This window comes from Aulonocara sp. 'chitande type north' Nkhata Bay, linkage group LG19 (genome assembly GCF_057382095.1).
Source record: "Aulonocara sp. 'chitande type north' Nkhata Bay isolate Kocher_YH1m ecotype deep benthic linkage group LG19, A_spYH_male_GT1.1, whole genome shotgun sequence".
NCBI classification, from domain to species: Eukaryota; Metazoa; Chordata; class Actinopteri; order Cichliformes; family Cichlidae; genus Aulonocara; species Aulonocara sp. 'chitande type north' Nkhata Bay.
Window position 1 is genome coordinate 20497816 of NC_141362.1, and position 20533 is coordinate 20518348.

The 20533-nt window shown below is 40.9% G+C and overlaps 2 protein-coding genes across 2 annotated transcripts; one reads left to right on the forward strand and one right to left on the reverse strand.

Annotated features, from left to right (window-relative positions):
- Positions 1 to 1409: 1409 nt before the first annotated feature.
- coq8ab (coenzyme Q8A, genome duplicate b) lies at positions 1410 to 16627 on the forward strand. The gene is made up of 15 exons (XM_086274472.1): positions 1410 to 1754; positions 2054 to 2206; positions 3720 to 4010; positions 4119 to 4185; positions 5290 to 5361; positions 6372 to 6497; positions 8082 to 8167; positions 8249 to 8389; positions 8486 to 8567; positions 8677 to 8770; positions 10409 to 10550; positions 10750 to 10857; positions 10953 to 11018; positions 12178 to 12264; positions 13144 to 16627. Exons 2-15 carry the CDS (start codon positions 2072 to 2074, stop codon positions 13435 to 13437), a joined length of 1791 nt encoding a protein of 596 aa, XP_086130598.1. The 5' UTR covers positions 1410 to 1754; positions 2054 to 2071; the 3' UTR covers positions 13438 to 16627.
- On the reverse strand, positions 16366 to 20464 carry LOC147306904 (proton-coupled zinc antiporter SLC30A2-like). Its single transcript, XM_086274473.1, has 8 exons — positions 20400 to 20464; positions 20080 to 20282; positions 19729 to 19875; positions 18953 to 19106; positions 18657 to 18855; positions 18419 to 18524; positions 18212 to 18346; positions 16366 to 16493 (listed from the first exon to the last, which is right to left on the reverse strand). The coding sequence occupies exons 1-8, from the start codon at positions 20462 to 20464 to the stop codon at positions 16366 to 16368; spliced, it is 1137 nt and encodes a 378-aa protein (XP_086130599.1).
- Positions 20465 to 20533: the final 69 nt, after the last annotated feature.

Sequence of the window (20533 nt, forward strand, 5' to 3'; positions counted from 1 at the left end):
TGAAATGTTACAATTAACCCCATAGTCTGGGTTAGTTGTAACATATCCTGGGGTGAAATGTAACACAATGAAATAAGGGTACTAACAAAACATTAACATGTAATCTTTGTTTATTCAACACATGAATGCACTTAGAGCCATTTATGTAGTTATGTGTGTGTGTGACAGAATGCAGAAATCTAACTTTTGAACATATACCAACCCCCCAAAAAAGACAAATTATGGAATTTTCTGCAACTGAATATTTCATTAATTTTGGTTGGTCTTCCTTGCGTTTGGCCTCATTGGCTCAGTGGGCATTATAACCTACAACTCTTTCACCAATTTTGAACATAACAATGAAGCTGAAAAAATGTAGTTGTTCACCAGCATCGCAATTCCATTACTTTTTATCATGGCTTACCTTGGTGTGGTTTGCAAAGTGCTTCAGAAAGATGAGGAAATCTGTTTCTTGCACCCATCCTGATTTATTTCCACTACCAATACTTCCTACTGGTCCATCTCTGACACAGTGTGAGAATGTGTATGTGTGGGAACACAAACAGTGGAGGAATTGTGTTGCCAATGGCATTAACCGCATATACAAATGCGACCAGTGAACCTCTCTCTGCTGATGTCGTTGCCCCAACTTGTTTAATATAAGTTAAAGTAATATTGTGGTAAGTTGTAACATCTGCATTATTGTTACAACTAACCCAGACTGTTGCTGTTACAACTGACCCAGACTCCTATAGCCATGAACTAGCTAACATTACAGCCAACGGCTAAAACATTAGCACTAAAGACTTACACAGAATATATCCCCATAGACATACAAATAACATAATTTAAGTTTGATGAGTTTAACTGCAAAGCAGATAATGCTATTAGAAATTGAAATAAAGTAGAAAAACTTACTTTTTGGCATACAAATTACTTTTTTTCGTGTTAAATTGTTTGTGTTTGACAAAATGTGCTGATTTTTCACATGTGATAGCGCAACTGAGTTGGGCATGCACAGGATTAATCACATCATTTGAAACTTAGCCCTGATTGGAGAAATTGGAAGTGTTACAACTGACCCACGTTACAACTATCCCCGGTCTCCCCTACATTGTCTATTATTTTTCTCTGTTGTACTACTACTACTACTATTGTTGTTGTTGTTGTTGTTGTTGTAAATTGTGGAAATTTCTGAGTAGCCTCTGGTACACCTTTGGGGCAAATACGGATCTACCTTATCTAAATAAATAAATAAATAACCATTTACTTTGAGCGTTGTACTACTTCTCGTGGCCACAGTAACCTTACATCGAACGTTAGAGAGCGCATGTCCAGCACATGGTCTAGCAGAAAGCCTTTTCCTCCATATGTGTCCTTTTTTTTCTTTCTTGCTAGTTGCTCTTGAACGCCTCACATGTTCGCATCTCGCACCGCCCCATTGGAGGACACGTCAATCGGTCGCGTGCTGACGTGTGAGGGGCGACTGACAGTTTGTCCAGCCAGTAAGGGTGTATGTTGATGTCTGGACCCCGCGGCTGAAGTTGCCTCATTGGCCCGTGTTTGTTAAACTTCCTCCGAGGGAGCCTCGGCCAGAATCGGCACGTACTCCAGCGCGTCGCCCGCCTTTTTCCTTCGTCCCGCTGGAGGTTTTTTAAGGGAATTGTGTCGAGTTAAATCAAGGTGAACGTGGCTCATGCTACAGTAGCACAATGCTTGCTGGTGTGCACGCTCACTGAGCGGGGAGGACGTGTGTTGCGAGGTTTTTATTAGTGGTGAGTGGAAGTTGTTTCTTTGTCCATGCCTTTTGTCTCGGGTTTGTTTTGAAAGCTTCTCTTTGTGTTGTTGTTGTTGTTTTTGAGGTTTTTTTTTATTATTTTCCTTTCTTGTCCAGGCTGTTAGCAACGTCAATATCACACTTTTGCGTTGTTTTGCTTAAGCGTGCTATACGTGGTCTTGTTGTACTCTTCAAGTGTGAGAACATAAACGGATATTCACCCAGAAGAGCTACACCACTTCACACATCTCTGCATGACACCCCAGCACCTGTTTCAAAGACCTTACTCCCCTGCAGGTTTCTAACAGTTGCAGCATGGCAGGCGACACCGTGGTCTGGAGGAGTCTTAAGTGGGTAAAGCAGGCGGCCCACAGAGCCCCACCAGGCGGCCTAACTGTCACCGGGAACCAGAGGCTGGTAAACTTTCATCACACCAGTGGAACGGCAAGGGTGAGCAGTCAGCTGTGATTTGGGTGTTGTGCAGTTGTAGACTAGGATCAAGTTTCACATTGCATGCAGCGCAGATATCTTCTGTTTTTGCTTTTTGGTCACGATGACCTCATCAGCAGCAGTAGATCGAGGCTTCTGGAGGCAGGTAGTACAGAAGCAGAAGTGAGAGGGGATGGTTTGTGAAGCAGGCTGTGAAGGATACACATTTCCTAAAGCCTGATAGGGGTATTTAAAAAATAAAAAGAAAAAAAAAAATAGTAGCCTGCCAAGTGTACTGCACTGCTTCTGTTATTTATTCGCTGTTGGGAATAAAGGTTCATAGTTAAAATTAAAGGATTTGTACTTTGGATATTTAATAATTAATCAATAATAGTCTCTTGGGACTAAAATAACAGCCTCTGAACTAAGCAGGTAGAAGCTGGATTTGTATACACCTGGTTTTAGTATTTATAACGCCTTACACCAGGGGTTCTCTTTTGCACCAAGCTGAAGGATCTGAAGGCGACTGCATGAACTTGTACTGTATTTTTGTAACCTGTTAATTGAGACCAAACACTGATGTTGTATCTAATAGCAGTTTACAGTGTATTTATTATAATACACTTTCATTAGTAACGCCTCTGCATGGGCCAATTTCTGTAAATGCCAGCCCATCTTCGGTTCCACTTTAATAGGAGTTTCATACAGAGCTCTGTGCATCAGGAGGAATACAGCTGTAATGTTTATTTTCTACTTTAACAGAACTAATTTGTTAGCAGGTTTTCCTGTAAGGGTTTTATGTGCTGTAGATACTACAAACCTGCAAACCTCACGGGTGGGAACAGCTCACATTACTCCAAAAGTAATGTTTTACACGTTATGAGTTATTGTTTCTTTTCTTATTTACTTGATGTAATGAGTAACATGTTATCCCACTCTTTATATTGCTTTTTCCACATGCATGTGCCCATTAAACACATCATCAACAACTTATATTGTATTGCATTGCATTGAACACTATTCATGATTAGAGATGCCCCGACTGCAGTTTGTCGGCTGGTCCCAGCATCTCTACTCATGATACAGTACTCTCACAATACCTTTACCTCGATAATAACAATATCATGATACAGCAATCCTGCTGAACTGATAAATGTGTATATTGCAAGGTGGTCACCTACAACACATCACTGCAACATCATATCACCATAGTATAATACCACTTAAAAGGGTAAAAACAGGAACTATGCTTTTATAAACAGCATTGCTGTGCCTGTGTGTATTGTCATTATTATTTAAGAATATTATAATATTTAAATTCACATTTGTTAGCTTTCTTGCCATTTTTCTGCTGCAAGATTCTTCTCTTCTTCCCTGAAGTTTAGTTATCATCTTTGTTTTAATAAAAATATTGATATTTGGCGCCAGCGTTTCGGTAACATATCACAAGAGAAAGCGAAAAAACATTTTGTCCCATCCTTACTTAACAGCTGCATAAATAAATGTTGCTGAATGTCATGTTTTGTTCTTTTAGGAGAACCAGAAAGATGTCTGCGTATACAGAGGCACAACATTTCACAGATACTCCACTATGGCTGCTTGCTTCAGTACAAGCTTAACAGGAAGTGCAAATGGGCATCAGAGGACCTGCAGTGGAAGATGTGATAAAGGTCTTAGGTACTACAAAGACTGGTCAAGTCGGCTGTTCTCTGGACATACGAGGCTCTTTAACCAGGACAACACCACAGTGGGGCGGCTGACATCGGAGGATATCGATAAAGCAAGGAGTAACAAGAAAAGGGACTTTAAGCAGCATACGCAAGTGGTATCTACTCTCTCTCTTTTTTCTGTAAATGAGTGTTTTAATGATAAATGCAAGTGTGTATTTCACAGCTGCAGTGAAGTGTTTACATTTTATTTCCTTTGATTTCAGCTTAGTGAAAAAGCTCGAGAGAAGAAGGTACCCGTCACACGGATAGGAAGGCTGGTAAACTTTGGAGGTAGGTGATTTCTTTACCATGGTATTTGTCACATTAAAACCTGAATTAAAAAATGTCTGTAAATCTCAAAACAAAGTGTGACTCTCAGTAAGGCATTTGACCCTGAGTTGCTCCACTGGGCAAGTACTGGACAACGCCAGCTTGTGTGGGAATACTGGGCTGCTGCCAGGTGCTGTCAAAGTGTGATCTGCATGAATGTGAAGCAGCAGCAGTGTTGAAAACCTATCACACTCCCCCCAAAAATGTGTTTTAAAATAATCAGTTGCAGCTCTTTAAACTGAGAGAACATCTGCAAAAATCGTTAACCAATTTAATGTTGAGCTCACTTTAATTTTTATATATTAAATGAGAATCTGACCTTTTTAAAAATCATGATCCTGGATGGAGTCTGTAACTAACGACTTTTTGCGATAGAAGTTCTGCAAACTAGTTCTGCAATTTGTGTTTGGCAGTGCTGGCACTTCCTCCAAGTCTAACTCAGCGAGACGTCAAAATGCACTTGAGTAGAAACTCCCTCACAAAGCCTGAACATGCCATTTATACAGACATCTGTTTTTTGTAAGTGGAATAGCCACTGTTGCTTGTATTCCTCATATTGTAAAGTGTTTGGGTATCAAAGTTTAATTTTGGATTTAGTGGAAAGAGTCTGACCTCATGACCTTGGTCAGCAGTTTTCAAGAGGTGGGGCGAGATTGTGGAAAATGCTGACGTGCTCCCTCACAAGACTTAAATTACAGAGTATCAGTAGCAGAAAAAACGTTACTGGAACATGCCTGAGAATCCAGCTAATAGGAAAATGTGCAATCAACCATCAGCTGCCTTCTCGTGGAAGTATCAAATGTTTCTCTCACTAATTCTTGGCCTCCATTTGTCCCTGAGCCTCCCTTGGTGCTGCTTTAAGAAATTATACCCAAGTCTGGTTGCTGATTGTTGTTATCACGTTCTTTTTTTTTATGCAGTAGTTATCATATGCAGGTAGGTTGTTTGTAAGGGCAACACTGCTCTTGCAAGCAGTTACCAACACTGGTAATGTTAACTTCATCTTTGCAGCAGTTTATTCAGTGAATTGTTTGGTTTAAAAAAAAAAATCACTTCCTTTTGCAGGTCTGGCAGTTGGACTTGGCATCGGAGCAATCGCAGAAGTGGTCAAGAAGAGTTTAAAACCCAAAGAACGAGGTGACAGCAGGAGACTTTTGCTTTACGAGTCTGCTGAGATTGATCCTCATGTTTGGGCTTTGCTAATGATGCCAGGAAAGCTATAGCTGCTCCTCTAAACCTGCACAGCTGACCTGTCATTTAACTGAGACTGTTAAGATAAGCAATCGTGAGTAAACTACATACCTGCCGGTTTATCGTCAGAATGTCCAGGTAGTCTAATTTTGGATATTGGAGTTCAATATTTTTTTATGTGGAAGCAGAAAGCTTACGCAAGCACAGAATATCAGTGACTAGTTTAATGTTCGGGGAAATGCAGGACACTATTGTAATGTTTTGTTTGTAAATAAGGGGCTCTGAGATTTTGTACAGAAGAAACAATCAGCTATGTAACATCCCGCTAAAAACGCTGGCATCAAAAAGCCTGATCCTACCAAAAAAAACTTCTGCATTTCACAAAAACATGGAAATAAAAATGGAAAGTCTGTGGATTTAAATTGATGTTAAAAAAATGTGTAATGTTGTGACTAAAAGTTAGAAAGCGATATTGTAGATGCTTCATTGGCTCTAGGTCAGGAGTCGAACTTAAGCAGATTAGTGGTATTGATTATGTTGCTTGCTTTGAGCAGCAGGTCACATTTCCTCTGGATGTAACCTTCCACTGAAGCTTGTGTTCAGTCGATCCACTCATCAGAATCTTGTTCAAGAAAATCATCTTGGAGACATTTTTCACCTCTTATAAATATAGCTGGGCCTCAGTGAGCTGTACACACAAAGCACGATCAAGCAGATTATCTTAAAGCTTTTAGTCTTTCCTCCCCACTCACCTGACCTGAACCCCACTAAACATCTAGGAAGTGGGGACACTTTAAGACAGAGAAAGCAAAATGTGCTGGGATAAAAAGGATTTGCACATTTTGGAATATAAGAAAAATGGTGGGATTTGTTGTGGATTGATGCATTTTTCAAAGACACGTGTTCCGTTGCGAGTTGTCTTGGCACATGTTATAAACAGTTTTTGTGTTTTCTAGGTAACAAAAAGGCCATAATGGATTCGAATGCTTTCCTCTCTGAAGCCAACGCTCAAAGAATTGTCCGGACGCTTTGCAAAGTTCGAGGTGCTGCTCTAAAAATTGGACAGATGCTCAGTATTCAAGGTGAGGTACAGATACACATACACCTGAGTGATGCACCTTAATGGATCTTAGCTGTTTTAATCACTGTAAACACAAGCAGAAGTTAATCTTTAGTGATACCGTATTAACTGATCTCGCGTGATACAAGGACATGAGGATCTGGACAAACTGCTGAGGCATATTATAAGCAGGAAACCCACATGTGTCTGTGTACAAATAAAGGTTCAACTTCCATCACAGACTAAACATGCCTACTGTCTGCTGAGATCACTTCACCAACTTTAAAATGTCATCCCCAAAAATAAACACCGGGCCAGCTGTACACAATACGTGCAATTCCCGTGGAGTTATTGTAGGTGGCAGAGTCTAGCCTGACTGTTGGCTTTAAAAAGCATGTTTACAGCGCAGACGTGTTTTTCAGCTCTGGCCTGTGCAGTCATGTATGATCCCTGCGATAAAATCCTTCAGCCAAGCATTTTTTGAAACATTAATCCTTGGCAAACTTTTAAAAGAAATCACAAGATTGTTCAACAACACTTGTTTTAAAGATGTTTGTAGAAGCTTTATTTTCCCTTATCCAAACTGACATGGTAGCCAGCCATGACACAGTTTCAGCGTTATCATCAGCTAACTTCGTTAACTTTATCTTAATACTGACCTTGAGGGGAAAAAGAAGCTGTTGACAAAACGGTGTCACTTCAAGGTCCGTTTAGTATCTCTTCAGCTTTCAAACGATCCTTATCTGCAAGGAGAGTAGAAGTGAAACCGTTTGTGATTATTAGCGTTATTAGTTTTCACGTTAAAAATACAGAACAACTATTTCCAGTTTTTCAGCAAGAGGATCTGTTGTTTTTCTTCCCATATGACAGTAAACTTACTTACATTTTGAATATATTATTAGATAATAAAATAATTTATAGGGAAACGCTTGTCTCTACTACAGTAAAGCTGCATTAAATGGTTATATTTATATTTTAAATGTATGTATTTTACAGCTTAATTTATGTGAAAGAGATTGATCTTAGTGATGGACCTATAGTGTTAAACCTAACTCGGCTATGGTCTGGACCCTGTTTTGGTTCATTCTCATCTCTCCTTTAAGGCACCATTTAAGCTGTAGTCTAACTTACTTCATGATACCAGCTAGCCAAATTTAAGCTTTGAGGTATTTTTTCATTTAAAAGCAAGGATTTAATTAAGACTATTGGTTTTGCACACTTGAAAACGTACAGTACCAGAAGATTGTTTTTACTACTTCTTCATCATTTACCTGCTCCCATTAGGGGTCACCTCACTCTATCCCTGTCATCCTCCTTTGTGACACCAACTCTCTGTATGTCCCCCTTCACAACATCGATGAATCATCTGTGATCTTCCTCTTTTCCCCCTCCTGGCAGCTCCATCCTTTATCCAGTATATCCACATCCTCTGCACATCTGCAAGTCTCACCCTGAGCATTTTCAATTCATTTTTAATCCTAAATTTCAGCTCTGCCTCCTGTCTTTTCAATAACACCTGGATTATTATTTTTTTTTAAACTGTTCTTACCCTATAGGCATCATCATGTGTTTCATTCGCTCTGTACTTTTCGTTTTTGTTTGTCAGATGACGCCTTTATCAACCCTCAGCTGGCTAAAATCTTTGAGCGTGTTCGACAGAGTGCAGACTTCATGCCTACTAAGCAGATGATGGTACAGTATGGAGAACGCTGGCAAACTATACAAATAAAGTTACATTTCTCCAGTTAATTTTTTTCCTTTTTCTCTCTACAGAAAGTCATTTACAATGATCTCGGCCCAAACTGGAGGGACAAACTGGAATACTTCGAGGAGAGGCCATTCGCAGCCGCGTCCATTGGTCAAGTCCATTTAGCAAAAATGAAGGATGGCCGGGAGGTAGCCATGAAGATTCAGGTGAGAGAAGTGTTTGTGCTGAGATAAATGCAGATGTTAAGTGGGTCATAAGTCAGCAAATAGAATAAAATAACTCAATCAAATCTTTCCCTTCAGTACCCTGGAATAGCAAAGAGTATCGAGAGTGACGTGAATAATATCATGACTGCCCTGAGGTTAAGCAACGCACTGCCTGAAGGTATTTTTCTTATTATTTAGGGATAACAGCTGCTATTGTCTGATCTTTGTAAACCTGCAGCTCGACCGCAATGATTTTCAACCCCCCTCCATTTGACCTCTTTTTCCAGGTTTATTTCCTGAGCATCTCATTGAGGTCATGAGTCGAGAGCTGGCGCTGGAATGTGATTATATAAGGGAAGCAAATTGTGCCAGAAAATTTCAGTGAGTTGTTTGCATTTATTCTTACTAAATTGACTAAGCTTCGGTAATGTTTTATTTGTCTTTGCTAGAAGCGTGCTTTGCACCAGAACTTCCATCTAGCTACAGTTAGCCACAATCGCTACTTCTCACACAATACTGTTCAGATTTCAGTAAAACACAGTGATCACCTACTTGGTCTTCACTAAAACTGCTCAAGGTCACGATCACGTTTGTTGTTTTACGAGCAGTCACCTGTGAATTGTGATGACATGGTGAGACAGATGAGCTGCTGCATCATTGACAGTCTGGCTTGTGGCCTTTATCTGTTATTTTTTAATATTTTTGTATTATTTAGCAGTTTGTGTATAAATGCATTGTTAGGTTTTAGATTCTGAGTTTTAAAAAATATTCCTCATATAGTCTGTGGCTTTTGCGTCAACTTCCCAGAATTCAGTTGTGTTCCCGCCTCCTTAGACATTCAGGTTGTTTCACCGTTGGTGCCTCTATTTTTGGTATTTTTGGCTATTTTAGCTACTGTACTGTATTTCTTATCCACAAGAAAATACTTTGTAGTGTTTTGAACCTTCTGATTTTGTTTAACGACATACAAACTTATTTTAACCTTTGGTCTCTGCCAGTTTTTCCTGGAAAGTCCTACCAGGCAACAACTTACAATAATAGCTGCTGCATAATGAATGATATACAGTATACACAAACATTACTGTTCCCATATAGTTCCCATAGTAACACCTTCACAGCTCTTGTTGTGTCACAATGAGTCCTAAAGATATTTTTGATTTGGGTTCATGCCCTTGACATTTTCAGCAGCAGGCGGCTTTGACAAAGGAGCCATTTGGCAACAAACAGCAACTAGTACTGTGCAAAAGCCTTGAGCCCCACCCCTCATTTCTTTCCATTTTGCTCACGAAATGAGTGCAGTATTTATTGAAACACGTTCCAACATAAATGGAAATGCATAAAAATAAAAAAATCTAACAAGCTTGAAATTCCATATTTGTTATGGCCATCATTATTCTTCAATACAGCCTGAACTCTCTTCGGCAAGCTTTCATATTATGTGTGTGTGTCTAGGTGTGCTTTTACTGTACCGACAGTGTGTTTGGCGTCATTATCATGCTGAAAAATGAAGCAACTGCCAATCAGATGTTTTTTCAGACGGTCTTGCATGGTGGCTCACATTCAGATAACTTTATTTATCCCACATTGGGCAATCCAGTTTGACAGTCCGCCATTGCAACAATACGGCAAAAATTAAAATCAACATCCAACAGTACTTTTCTGAATTTCCACTGGCTAAAATGCAGCACTCAATGAGATCTGTCGCCAGCAATTTTCAATCCAGTTCTTGTATAACTGTGTGTACCTCAGCCTGTCCTTAAAAACGGTTTCTTGACAGCCACCCTTCTGTTGGGATCGTTTCAGTTCTCCAGGTTTTCCAAAGAAAAAACTTTGAAAGCCCTTCAGAAAGGTCGGAGAATTATTGCTCAAGACCAGACAAAAACATCTGGCCCCTTGGAAGCAAAATGTAAAGAAATAGGTGGCTCAAGACATTTGCACTGTGCTGTAACAGAGCACCTGAAGGGCCAGATAAGGGTTATCTGCACGCTTCTTCTGACTTTGTTGCTGTGTGTTTGGTAGCGAGCTGCTGGAGGATCACCCCTTCTTCTGTGTGCCTGATGTGATAGACGAGCTAAGCAATAAGCAGGTTCTCACCACAACACTGGTGCCTGGTTTCCCGCTGGACAAGGCCACACATCTCCCTCAGGAACTCAGGAATGAGGTATGCCTTTAAGAGCTTCACTCTGCTCTGAACTCTACACTATTTACAGTATAGTTAACACCTGTGCTCTGCCAAGATGAGGTACATGCCACCTTAAAATAAAATAAAAAACCCTGAGACATGGCAGCATGTAGCAGAGATAACTATTTAAGTATCAGCACCCACTCATGTCACTTCCAGTTGTCTCTCCTTCTGCCAGATTTGTGAGCAGATCCTTATTTTATGCCTGAGGGAGCTTTTTGAGTTCAGATACATGCAAACCGATCCGAACTGGTCCAACTTCTTCTTTGATCCACAAACTCATAAGGTCAGTTTGCCCAAGTTATACCAGCGACACGCGTGGATTTAATCTTTCTCCTTTTCACTGATGCGTGTTTTCTGTTTTTTATGACTTCACGTCAGGTTGCGCTGCTGGATTTTGGAGCTACTCGAGGATTTAACAAGCATTTTACTGATACCTACATTGAGGTGAGAAGTGTTCTCGTTGTTGTTGTACACTGTGTTGCCCCCACTGGCTATTATGCTACATGAATTTAAAAACAAAAAGATGCATACACCTGCCTGAGAATTTAGTTTATCTAGTTCTCAAACAGTGATGTGCAAATGTTATGTCATTTCTTTATAAATATTCTTCTAATGTTTCTTGAACATTGGCTGCTCCTTAACCCATTCTAGGTCCAGATAATTCTGGTCACATGAAGTACACTTAGATTATTACTTGTAATTACAACATTTTGTTTTGTATTTGGAAAATAGTGTTCATGAAGACTATCAAGAAACTAAACACACATACAAATATGAAAAAAGGATGTGAAAAACTTAGCACACTGCTTCGATTGACAGAATTAAGCAGGCAAGACTGCTAATGAAATGTGCTTGATTGAATGAACATCGGCAAGTGTGAGCACCTCTATAGAGAACAGAGGTTTTTGGAGTTTTCTGGTCTGGAGCATTTAGGCGTTTCCCTGTAAAGTCACCCAAAAAAACCCAATAGCTACATCTCACACTCTGCAGACCTCAGTTAACATGTTAAAGTCATTTTGACCGATGAGACGAAAGCACAGCTCCATGTTTGGAGAAAACCAAACACAGCATATCAGCACAAACACCTCGTATCAGCTGTGAAACACCGTGGTGGTGTAGGGGTGATGATTTGGTTTGGTTTGCAGCTAAATGCAATAGTACGATGATCCAAAGCACAGCAGCCAGTCTAGAACAAAATGGCTGAAAAAAGAGAAGAATCGAGGTGCAGCAAAAGCCCAATGTCCAGATCTCAAGCTGATTGAAATGCTGTGGTCCCAGAAACTGAATTGAAGCAACACTATAAAGAAGAGTGGGCCAAAGTCCTCCACAATGTTGTGAGAGACTCATAAAGCCGTGCAGAAAACGAGTTCTTCAGGTTAATGCTGCTAAAGGTGGTTCTACAAGCTGTTGAATCGTGGGACAGGACTGCAGTCCTTTTCAAGTTACTCTGTTTTTGTCATTTTGCTGTGAGAATATCTGTTAACCACACAGGTTAAGACAGATGATGTGCTTTATTGTTGTGCAGACAAGAATTTCAATAAGTTTCAGTTGAGAAATATCTTTTCGTCATGTGAAACCGTCTGGTGCGATTTCTCTCACTCAGATTATAAAAGCAGCTGCAGATCAGGACAGAGAAGGCGTCCTACTGAAATCCAGAGAAATGAAGTTCCTCACAGGATACGAGTCAAAGGTGAGAAACGGACATTGTAAATTTTACTAATGAACCGCACCACACTGTGATTCAGTTCAACAGTAGCTGTGAGTTTATGTTTATGATTTGTCTGTTGTTGTATTTTTGAATGTAGCGTGAAAGACATGAAAGGTTCATGCAGTCAAACAGCAATTTTACTGTGTTCAAAGTAAGATTGAGAGGAGCTTCTGAAATGCACCATATTTTTATTGAAAATGTTTTGAAATATTCAGTCACTCAAAGTATTTACAAGGTGTTCTTTAGCGACCTCTAGTGGCACCCAACAGGAACTACAACAGCACTCATATTTTGTGAACAGTCTCGCTATCTTGGTTTTTATTATACAGGAACTGTTATGAGATGATAGTAAAAATGACTTAGAGTATATACTGTGGACAATTTCTTTTTTTTCTTTTTTTTTTTTTTTTGTTCTCTTTATTATATGGTGCCTGAAGATCACATTGCTCTCTCGTCTTACTACAGTTCTTGTGTGGGTTTAGTGTGTTCCAGTGTTGTTCAGTCTGTCTCTTCACATAACTCCACAGTTATTCCCTGAGGCTGAGAGCAGGCCTGTGTGTCTTTAATCACATTTGCAGCTCTTGTGGTAGAGGAAATATTTATTGAGTCTGGCTGCATGTCCTCCTGCAAAATAAATATGGGACCAACGATGAATGAAGTGTTAGCTTTAGAAGTGCTGATGGAGGGGATTATTTCAGCTTGTTTCCAGTCTCTGTTGCAAGATGCTGGGTGCAGCGTCCTATTCAACACAAATAAAATTAATATTGATCTCTTCGTCTAAAAGCAGAGGAGCAGGTTTCTGTACATGCTGAACTTTTACTTGAAAGCCTCTTGATCATTTTTCTTGTCTTCTGCATTAAGGCGATGGAGAACGCCCACGTGGATGCGGTGATGATCCTCGGAGAGGCCTTCAACTCAGAAAAGCCCTTTGACTTTGGAATGCAGAGCACAACTGAGCGCATCCACAACCTCATCCCAGTGATGCTGAAAGAGCGTCTCACGCCACCGCCAGAGGAAACCTACTCCCTCCACAGAAAAATGGGCGGCTCCTTTCTCATTTGCTCGAAACTCAAAGCTAAAATCGCATGCAAGGACATGTTCCAGGAGGCCCACAGAAACTACTGGAAAGATGGAGACCCCAAGTCCGCACATTGAAGACTGCTTTTCCAGAAAGTGTGTTGAAACCAGGAATTTTTGTCATGCTGAACAATTCTTATCTGCAAATTTTTGGGCTCATCACGCCAGAAAGTGTTTTGTTACGTGATATACTAATAACTACCTAGATTTGTTGGGGTTTTTTTACTGTTTGTTAAACTAAACTGTTACAGTACATCCCAAAAAAAAAAAAAAGAAAAACCTTAAAAAATGCATATCGGAATAATCTCTACCTATTAGGAATTTCATATCTATGTTTAACATTTCATTGCTTGCTTTGACCTGGTTTCAATCCAGACTAACTCTTACTATACCGTCCTTAATAATGTGCTAAGACTCTTTTGTATGTATTGTTTGAAAAAATTTGTACCTCATAATTATGTGCCTGTATGATCTGAGGGAGCGTCCTTCATTTGACCTGGATTGTCAGTTGAAATAAATTGAAACTGATGCTGCAAAAAACAAACCAAATCTGTTCTAGCGAGCACTGGAGAGCTATTGAGTGAAGCAAGGTGCAGACAGAAGTAAAGAAAAGGGTGGGAAAAAAAAGAAGGTTCATATGAAAAAATATTTTAATTCACGAGAAAAAAATTCAAGTTTAGAATTTTATAACTGCAAAATGTCTTAGTGACAGACGTGTGTGTGATGAAAGGCGATTCAAACGTCACACAGCGGTGGTGTTGATACTGCAAATGTTACAAATCTGAAAGGGTGTTACTTCAAAAGCCAATTATTGTGCCAAGTGAATCCATTATGGTCTTATAGCTGAGGCTGGTGAGCAGTTTTTTAGTTGGCATAGAGAGTACACCATGTCTGTTCCGTTAATGTATCAGTGACCTTTAGTGTTGTGGGGAATATGGCCACTTTAGTTGGATCACTTGTGAGTGTTGTTGGCCAGGTGATGGCAATAACACTGCGGGGTGCTGAGCCACCCTTGATGTGATCGTTGTGTGGCTATAGCTCTCCATTTTGTGGTTGTTCACTAGTATGCTTGCTTTACTGAATTTTGTATATTACAGTAACTTTTTGTGGTATGAGGCCACTTGTAAGTGACCGTTTGTGTGGTGGAGACCACAGATCACTTGTGAATGTGATTATTCGTGGCTGCTCTCATTTTGTGTTGTAGTAGGTTGAATAATCCTTTTGGGTTTGACTGCTGTACTCATGTTGGTCACATGTTACTCTGTGCATTCAGTGTGGCAACTTTAAATCCTCATGCAGGGGCATCCATGCTTAAAGATACCAACTAAAGAAATGCGAGTATTTAGTTTTGTGTCAGGAGAGCAGGTGATAAAGTGCTCAAGTTTTGGCTTTGGCTTAATAAATTTAGGGGTCCTAGAGGAACCCTTTTGAGGGAGGTGGTGTTACGCTCCTCTGCAGCCCCTAATCTCAGTGTGTTCAGCTGTTGCTAATTGGCCACACCAATAAGGTGTAAATAAAAGCATACCTGAGGCAGGCTTTTCAGGAAGCTCACCAGTCTTTGCCTTTGTGGCACCAGCCATTTGAGCCAACCTGCGATGCTATTTTAAGCTAAAACCTCTTCTCACTTACACTCTGATATTCGCCTCCTTTTTTATGTTGCGGCCTCGAGCCGGGTCGTAACACCTCTTAAGTTTTCCAAAAAAACCCCGTCTTGATGATCCCCAAGACCTTAGGGAAAATATTCTGTGGAGTCATGAGACAGTTTGTGGATAGTTGGATTTCTGTTATTTCTGGTAGTGAAATCATAAAGCTAACATAGTATTCCATAAAATGAACATCAAATTAAATTAATTCGATTTATGCTGTGTTATCAGTGTTTGCAATGATAGCATGGCTGTGGTGTCATATCAATGTATGCTCTCGGTGTTTGCTGATATCAAACTGTGGTATGAGGACCACTGTTTGTAATCTTTGTAGTGATACTCAGAAGGTCTGGCTTATAAAGTCCTTATTTGTTTTATTTAGACCTGGTTTAATTCTGGCCGTTGCAAGGCCTGGGTCATGTGGCAGCCAACAACTTCTCCAGAGAGGCTGTCCTGGTGAGGGAGAAGTTCATGGCCCACTTCTCGGTGGAGGGAGCAGTGTCTTGACAACCAAAAGAATAGCCTATTTGAAGTCCCAGTGACTTCCCCACAACGGCTCTTTTAAGAGCCACCCACAAATCTCTAAATAGCGTTCCTGCCTTTTTAAAATTTTCTTAATAAATGGAGCTTGTCTCCAAAATAAACTAACCTCTCTTTATTCTCTTAAATAATTAGTCTTCACTATGTTCCTATATAGTAGTATATTTTTTATTGGCCAATATTAGAGTTATAATATTTATCATTATTAGTTATTAGCAGTGGACTTGAACTCTGTGTCAAATACTGAGCTTCAGTAAAGATTCAAGTTGCAGTTATTTGTATTACCTATCACCTTATATCTTCACTCAAAGACAAGTATCTGCTGCTCTATTCCCATGTTGTTGCAGTATGTAGTGATGGGCAGATGAAGCTTCATGAAGCACTGAAGCTTGGTTCACCCCAGCGCAAAGCGTCTTGAAGCTTCATTTGCTCTAGTAGGACATCTACTGGACGTAAAAATATTAGTTGGCATGAATTTGAAGAGTGTGGCATTTTGCACACAGCCTGTAAATGTCAACAACAAAAGGAGTGTGTAAAACATGTATATTGTAGTGATGGCATTATACTGTGCATATTTATAAGCTTTACAAGCTGCATGTCTTCGGACGGTGTGAGGAAGCTGGAGTACCCGGAGGGAACCCACGCAAACACGGGGAGAACATGCAAACTCCACACAGAAAGACCCCAATGGTGGAATTGAACTCAGGACCTTCTTGCTGTGCGGCAACAGTGCTAACCACCGTGCCGCCTCAGTCCCAAATATGAAGCTGTTAAATGGGAGCACCCAGTGCCTTTACTTTTGCAGTCACCTGTTCAGTCAACTTTAAACCTCTACACTGCTGCCCGAAATCCTGCAGCTCTCCACTTGAATTGTGATGCTGGAAAAACCAAACTTGGAGCACAGGACCCTTGTTGCCTTCCTGAGGATGATCTGCGAATCAGCATCTTCCTCTGGAAAAAACAAACAAACAAATAAATACAGACAATGACATGATTTAATCATCAGTGCTCTTCTTCTACAACTTTGGCTCAACTCTTCCTCTTCATTTTATTGTGGATGCTAGAATTTTGCTTGTACTCAGAAGTTCATGGAAGTAAATAAAACTTCAGCCCAAAATGACAATATTTTACCTGTTTATCGTGTATGCTGAACTTGTGGGTTTTTTGTGTTCTATATAAATCAGATTATATTCATAGAGAGTTGGGGAATGGCTGCCGTGATTTCAACATCAGGGAAACCAAACAACCTCTGGTGAAGTGGATTGCGCAACGCAGAAGAGCTAACTCGCCAGGCCAGGACTCTGCAGTCTATTTACACCTACAGGCCAGTGGACACTCTTTGATGATGAGGATGTACACATCCTGGACGGGGAGGAACGCTGGTTGCAGCGCAGAGTCAAGGAGGCCACTTACGTGAAAAGGGAAAGACCATCTCTGAATCAAGGAGGGGGCCTAAGGGGCCATCTTTCGCCATCTTACAATGCTGTGATTGCAGCCATTCCCCAACTCTCTATGAATGGTACTCATGGCCATGGATCAGTGGTTGTTGATCAATGGTCATGAGAATTTGCATATTAATGATCAATGAACTGACCTCACAGCCCATTGTTCATTCAGTGGTGCTAGTTTCAGTCATTGGGCAAATGTACTGTTTATAAGATTGGGGAAACCTGCAGTCAGCTGAGACTGAAGAAGTCACTTAGATGAGCGACGAAACGTTTCTCCCACTGAAAACGCTACGTCCAGATGAACACAATCAACCTTTTGGGGGTTGTTTTGAGGTGTTTGTGTCCATATTCTTCATTACTTCCTGTGTTGTGGTTTGTTCAGATGCAACTTTGCAAACCTGTGCCGCCATGTTATATTTGCAGAGAAGTCATACTTAGTCTTTTTTTTAAACGTGCTACCAATGGACTTGAATATTTCACATGTTAACTAAGGCCTGTAGAATTTGAGAGTTAGATCTTGGGGGTTCTTTAGTTTTTGTTTTTTTTTTAGTTTTCTGGGACCTTCCCTCCTAGAAAGAACTAGAATGCTCCAGAAAATTGCCAAAAACCTTTACTTCTATAGAGTTCATCAATGAATTAATCATTTGCTGATGATCATTTAATCACGTGCATCTGATTAGCAGCACCTGGCTGCTTCTTACCCTCCTAATTCTTGTGGAAGCAATAAGAACTTTCTTTTTCAGTTGACTGGCACCTTACATTACTGCTGTAATAGATCAATATTTGCCAAAGGGTTTTCCATCCTATTTACTTAGAATACAAACACTCTGATCAAACAATAAACAAATGTTTACTGGACCAGGATAAAAGGCGCAGGATGGGCGTGTGGTGTTTCATTTCTAATTAAACCTCCATAGTTTTAGCAGGGGCACCACCAAGGGAGGGGCAAGGGGGCAGTGGGCACTCCCAAAAATCTGCAGACAGATTTGCAATAGACTATTATGGATTTCCAAGTCTTATTTGATTTTTATATGTATCTATTTTCAGTGATATCAACTTCAAAAGCAGAAAATAACTAAAAAAAAATTCTGTTTTTTGCCATATTTTTCAAGTAACTTATATTTGGCAACAGCATAATAAAACTGGAAATTCTGTTTTTTACTGGGCTTTAGCGCAGGTTCTGCTTCCTCTCCACATAACAGTACCGTCTTCGCCTCTTACCTGTGGCAAGGTGCACGGAAAGCAGAGAATGAGTCGTGTTGAGGCTCCACATGTGTAAACTGTGAATGGCGGTGACTCCTCCTACAGACAGCAGCAGCTCTCTCACGGCGCCGAAACTCACGTCCCGAGGAGCGCCTTCAGAAAATACACACGTTAAACTGTCGCTAAAATCTGAACGTCACCACAGGCGGAGGGAAGTGTGTTTACCTTCCAGCAGTATCCTGAAAACATCCTTTGTGACAGGAAGCGTTGTCCCAATAACGAGAAGAGAGAACAGGAAGGTGCAAATTGGATCTGCTACTTTATATTCAGGCTGTGAAGAAGACAGAAATATGATCAGAAACAATTGATGGAGTGATATTGAGTACTTGGAGAGTACAGTGCTGTATCAAGCCCATCCTGATTATTTTTGTTATTTAACTGTTATTTTTAATCTTACACTGACCCAGAAGTGGATGATGGTGGCAGCCAGCATGACACCGACACTCTGCACCAGATCTCCCACCACATGAACGAAAGCTGCCTTCACACTTGCATTACCGTGGCCGTTCCTCTGCCCATGCTTGTCCCTCTGGGTCAGGTTGGTGGCAAACCCATGGCTGTGGCCATGTGAGTTGCCAGGCTGATGCAAGATCAGGATCATCCTGGGTAAAACAAAGCATAGACGTCATCACTCATCGCTGCTGACTGCCCCCCTAAACCAAGCAGAAATAATCCATAAAGTAAGCTCGGCACACTTACAGGACATTGACCCCCACAGCACAGCCTGATGTTATGAGCATGATCTCACTGTCAATCTCGTATTCCCCGTCGGAGATCCTCTGCACGGCTGATAAGACGAGCACTACTGTCACGGCCCAGATCGACACGACTGATAGAAACATGGCCAGAATCTCTGCGTGAAACAGTAACAGAGTCAGAAATGGCCCCGAAAATATGAAGGATATGAGTACGTGCAACTCATATGGACTAATGTGCACATAAATTCAATGGGCAGTTTGCTAGTATCGGGTTGGACGCCCTTTTGCTTTCAGAACTGCCTGAATTCTTCATGGTACAAATTTAACAATGAGCTGAAAGCTTTTGGTCCATATTCACATGATTATGGCACACAGTCCACATCCACCACATCCCTGCTCTACTGGATTGAGATCTATTTACTGTGGAGGACATTTGAGTACAGTGCACTTGCTGTCATGTTCGAGAAACCAGCTTGACATGATGTGAGCTTTGTTTGTTCTCCTGCAGGATGCTGCCATCAAAAGTGACATTTAAATGATGCTCAGTTAAGGGATCCAAAGTGTGCCAAGAAAATATCCCACCATAACATCAGCACCTCCACCAGCCTAAACTGTCAATACAAGGCAGGACAGATTCATTCTTTTGACTTGTTTATTCCAAATTCTGACCCTTCTATGTTGTACTGCTACTTCGGTTAATGAATCTTAACCTGTGTACCTAACAAAGTGGCTGGTGAGTGTATTCTTGAGAGCTACTCGTGAGAACCTTGTTCCTACCAGCTCGATACCATCCAAAAGTCATGGTTCCTGTCTGAGGCCTTGATGCGATCCACAGAGAGAAGATGCTGATTACAATGCTGACAAAATCAGTCAGAAGGTGAGCTGCGTCCGTCATGATGGCCAGACTGCCGGCGGCGTATCCACCTGCAGAGGAAACCGTATGTGTGTTTGGGCAGAGGAAGCCTGAGTGTGTCACTTTAAGATCAAGTTTGTATGGAGCGATTCAAACTCAGCAAGCTTTACATATTTATGCATGACACAGTAAAAAACGAATATAGGTAAACTTCATTTTTTTTGGCAGAATCAGAGTTGCTGGCATGGAAATTTGTGATGAGTCTTTTGTCTCACCAATGGCCTCTCCTGTCATGAACACAAGGCTGACGGCACATGCAGTGAAAAGCTTCTTTCTGGCCAAACATCTCGAGTCCCTTTCAGTCACCGACCTCCAATTGGCCTCTTGGCAGAGCCATTCGTGCTGCCACAGCCCCTCCACACTGAGGGTGTCTTCACTGAATTCTGAGTCTGAGCACTTTTTCTCTGGACCGCTCACCCTGACACAAGACGGAAGATCTACACTTAGGCTGGCTCAATGTGGAAGTCAACAGTTTTAAAGCCATCTGTGTTGAACTTTGGTGTTTCAGGAGGTCAAATGAAAAATGAAGACGTACCACACAAGAGGCTCCGAATGAGTCTCAATCAAATGTTGCTTCTCTGGATCTGTTGATGACTCCATATCCTCATGTTATTGACAGCTGAGACACTCCCGTATTTAAGGTTGACCTGGAGCTAGAGGGAAGCCTGG

Coding starts and splice junctions, on each gene's coding strand:
- coq8ab (XM_086274472.1), top strand. CDS start 2,072: ATGGCAGGCGACACCGTGGTCTGGAGGAGTCTTAAGTGGGTAAAGCAG. Junction 2,207..3,719: donor ACACCAGTGGAACGGCAAGG/GTGAGCAGTCAG, acceptor TTGTTCTTTTAG/GAGAACCAGAAAGATGTCTG. Junction 4,186..5,289: donor AAGGCTGGTAAACTTTGGAG/GTAGGTGATTTC, acceptor TTCCTTTTGCAG/GTCTGGCAGTTGGACTTGGC.
- LOC147306904 (XM_086274473.1), bottom strand. CDS start 20,464: ATGGAGTCATCAACAGATCCAGAGAAGCAACATTTGATTGAGACTCAT. Junction 19,107..19,728: donor TTTTGGATGGTATCGAGCTG/GTAGGAACAAGG, acceptor TGTTTCACGCAG/AGATTCTGGCCATGTTTCTA. Junction 18,347..18,418: donor TTTCAGGATACTGCTGGAAG/GTAAACACACTT, acceptor TATTTTCTGAAG/GCGCTCCTCGGGACGTGAGT.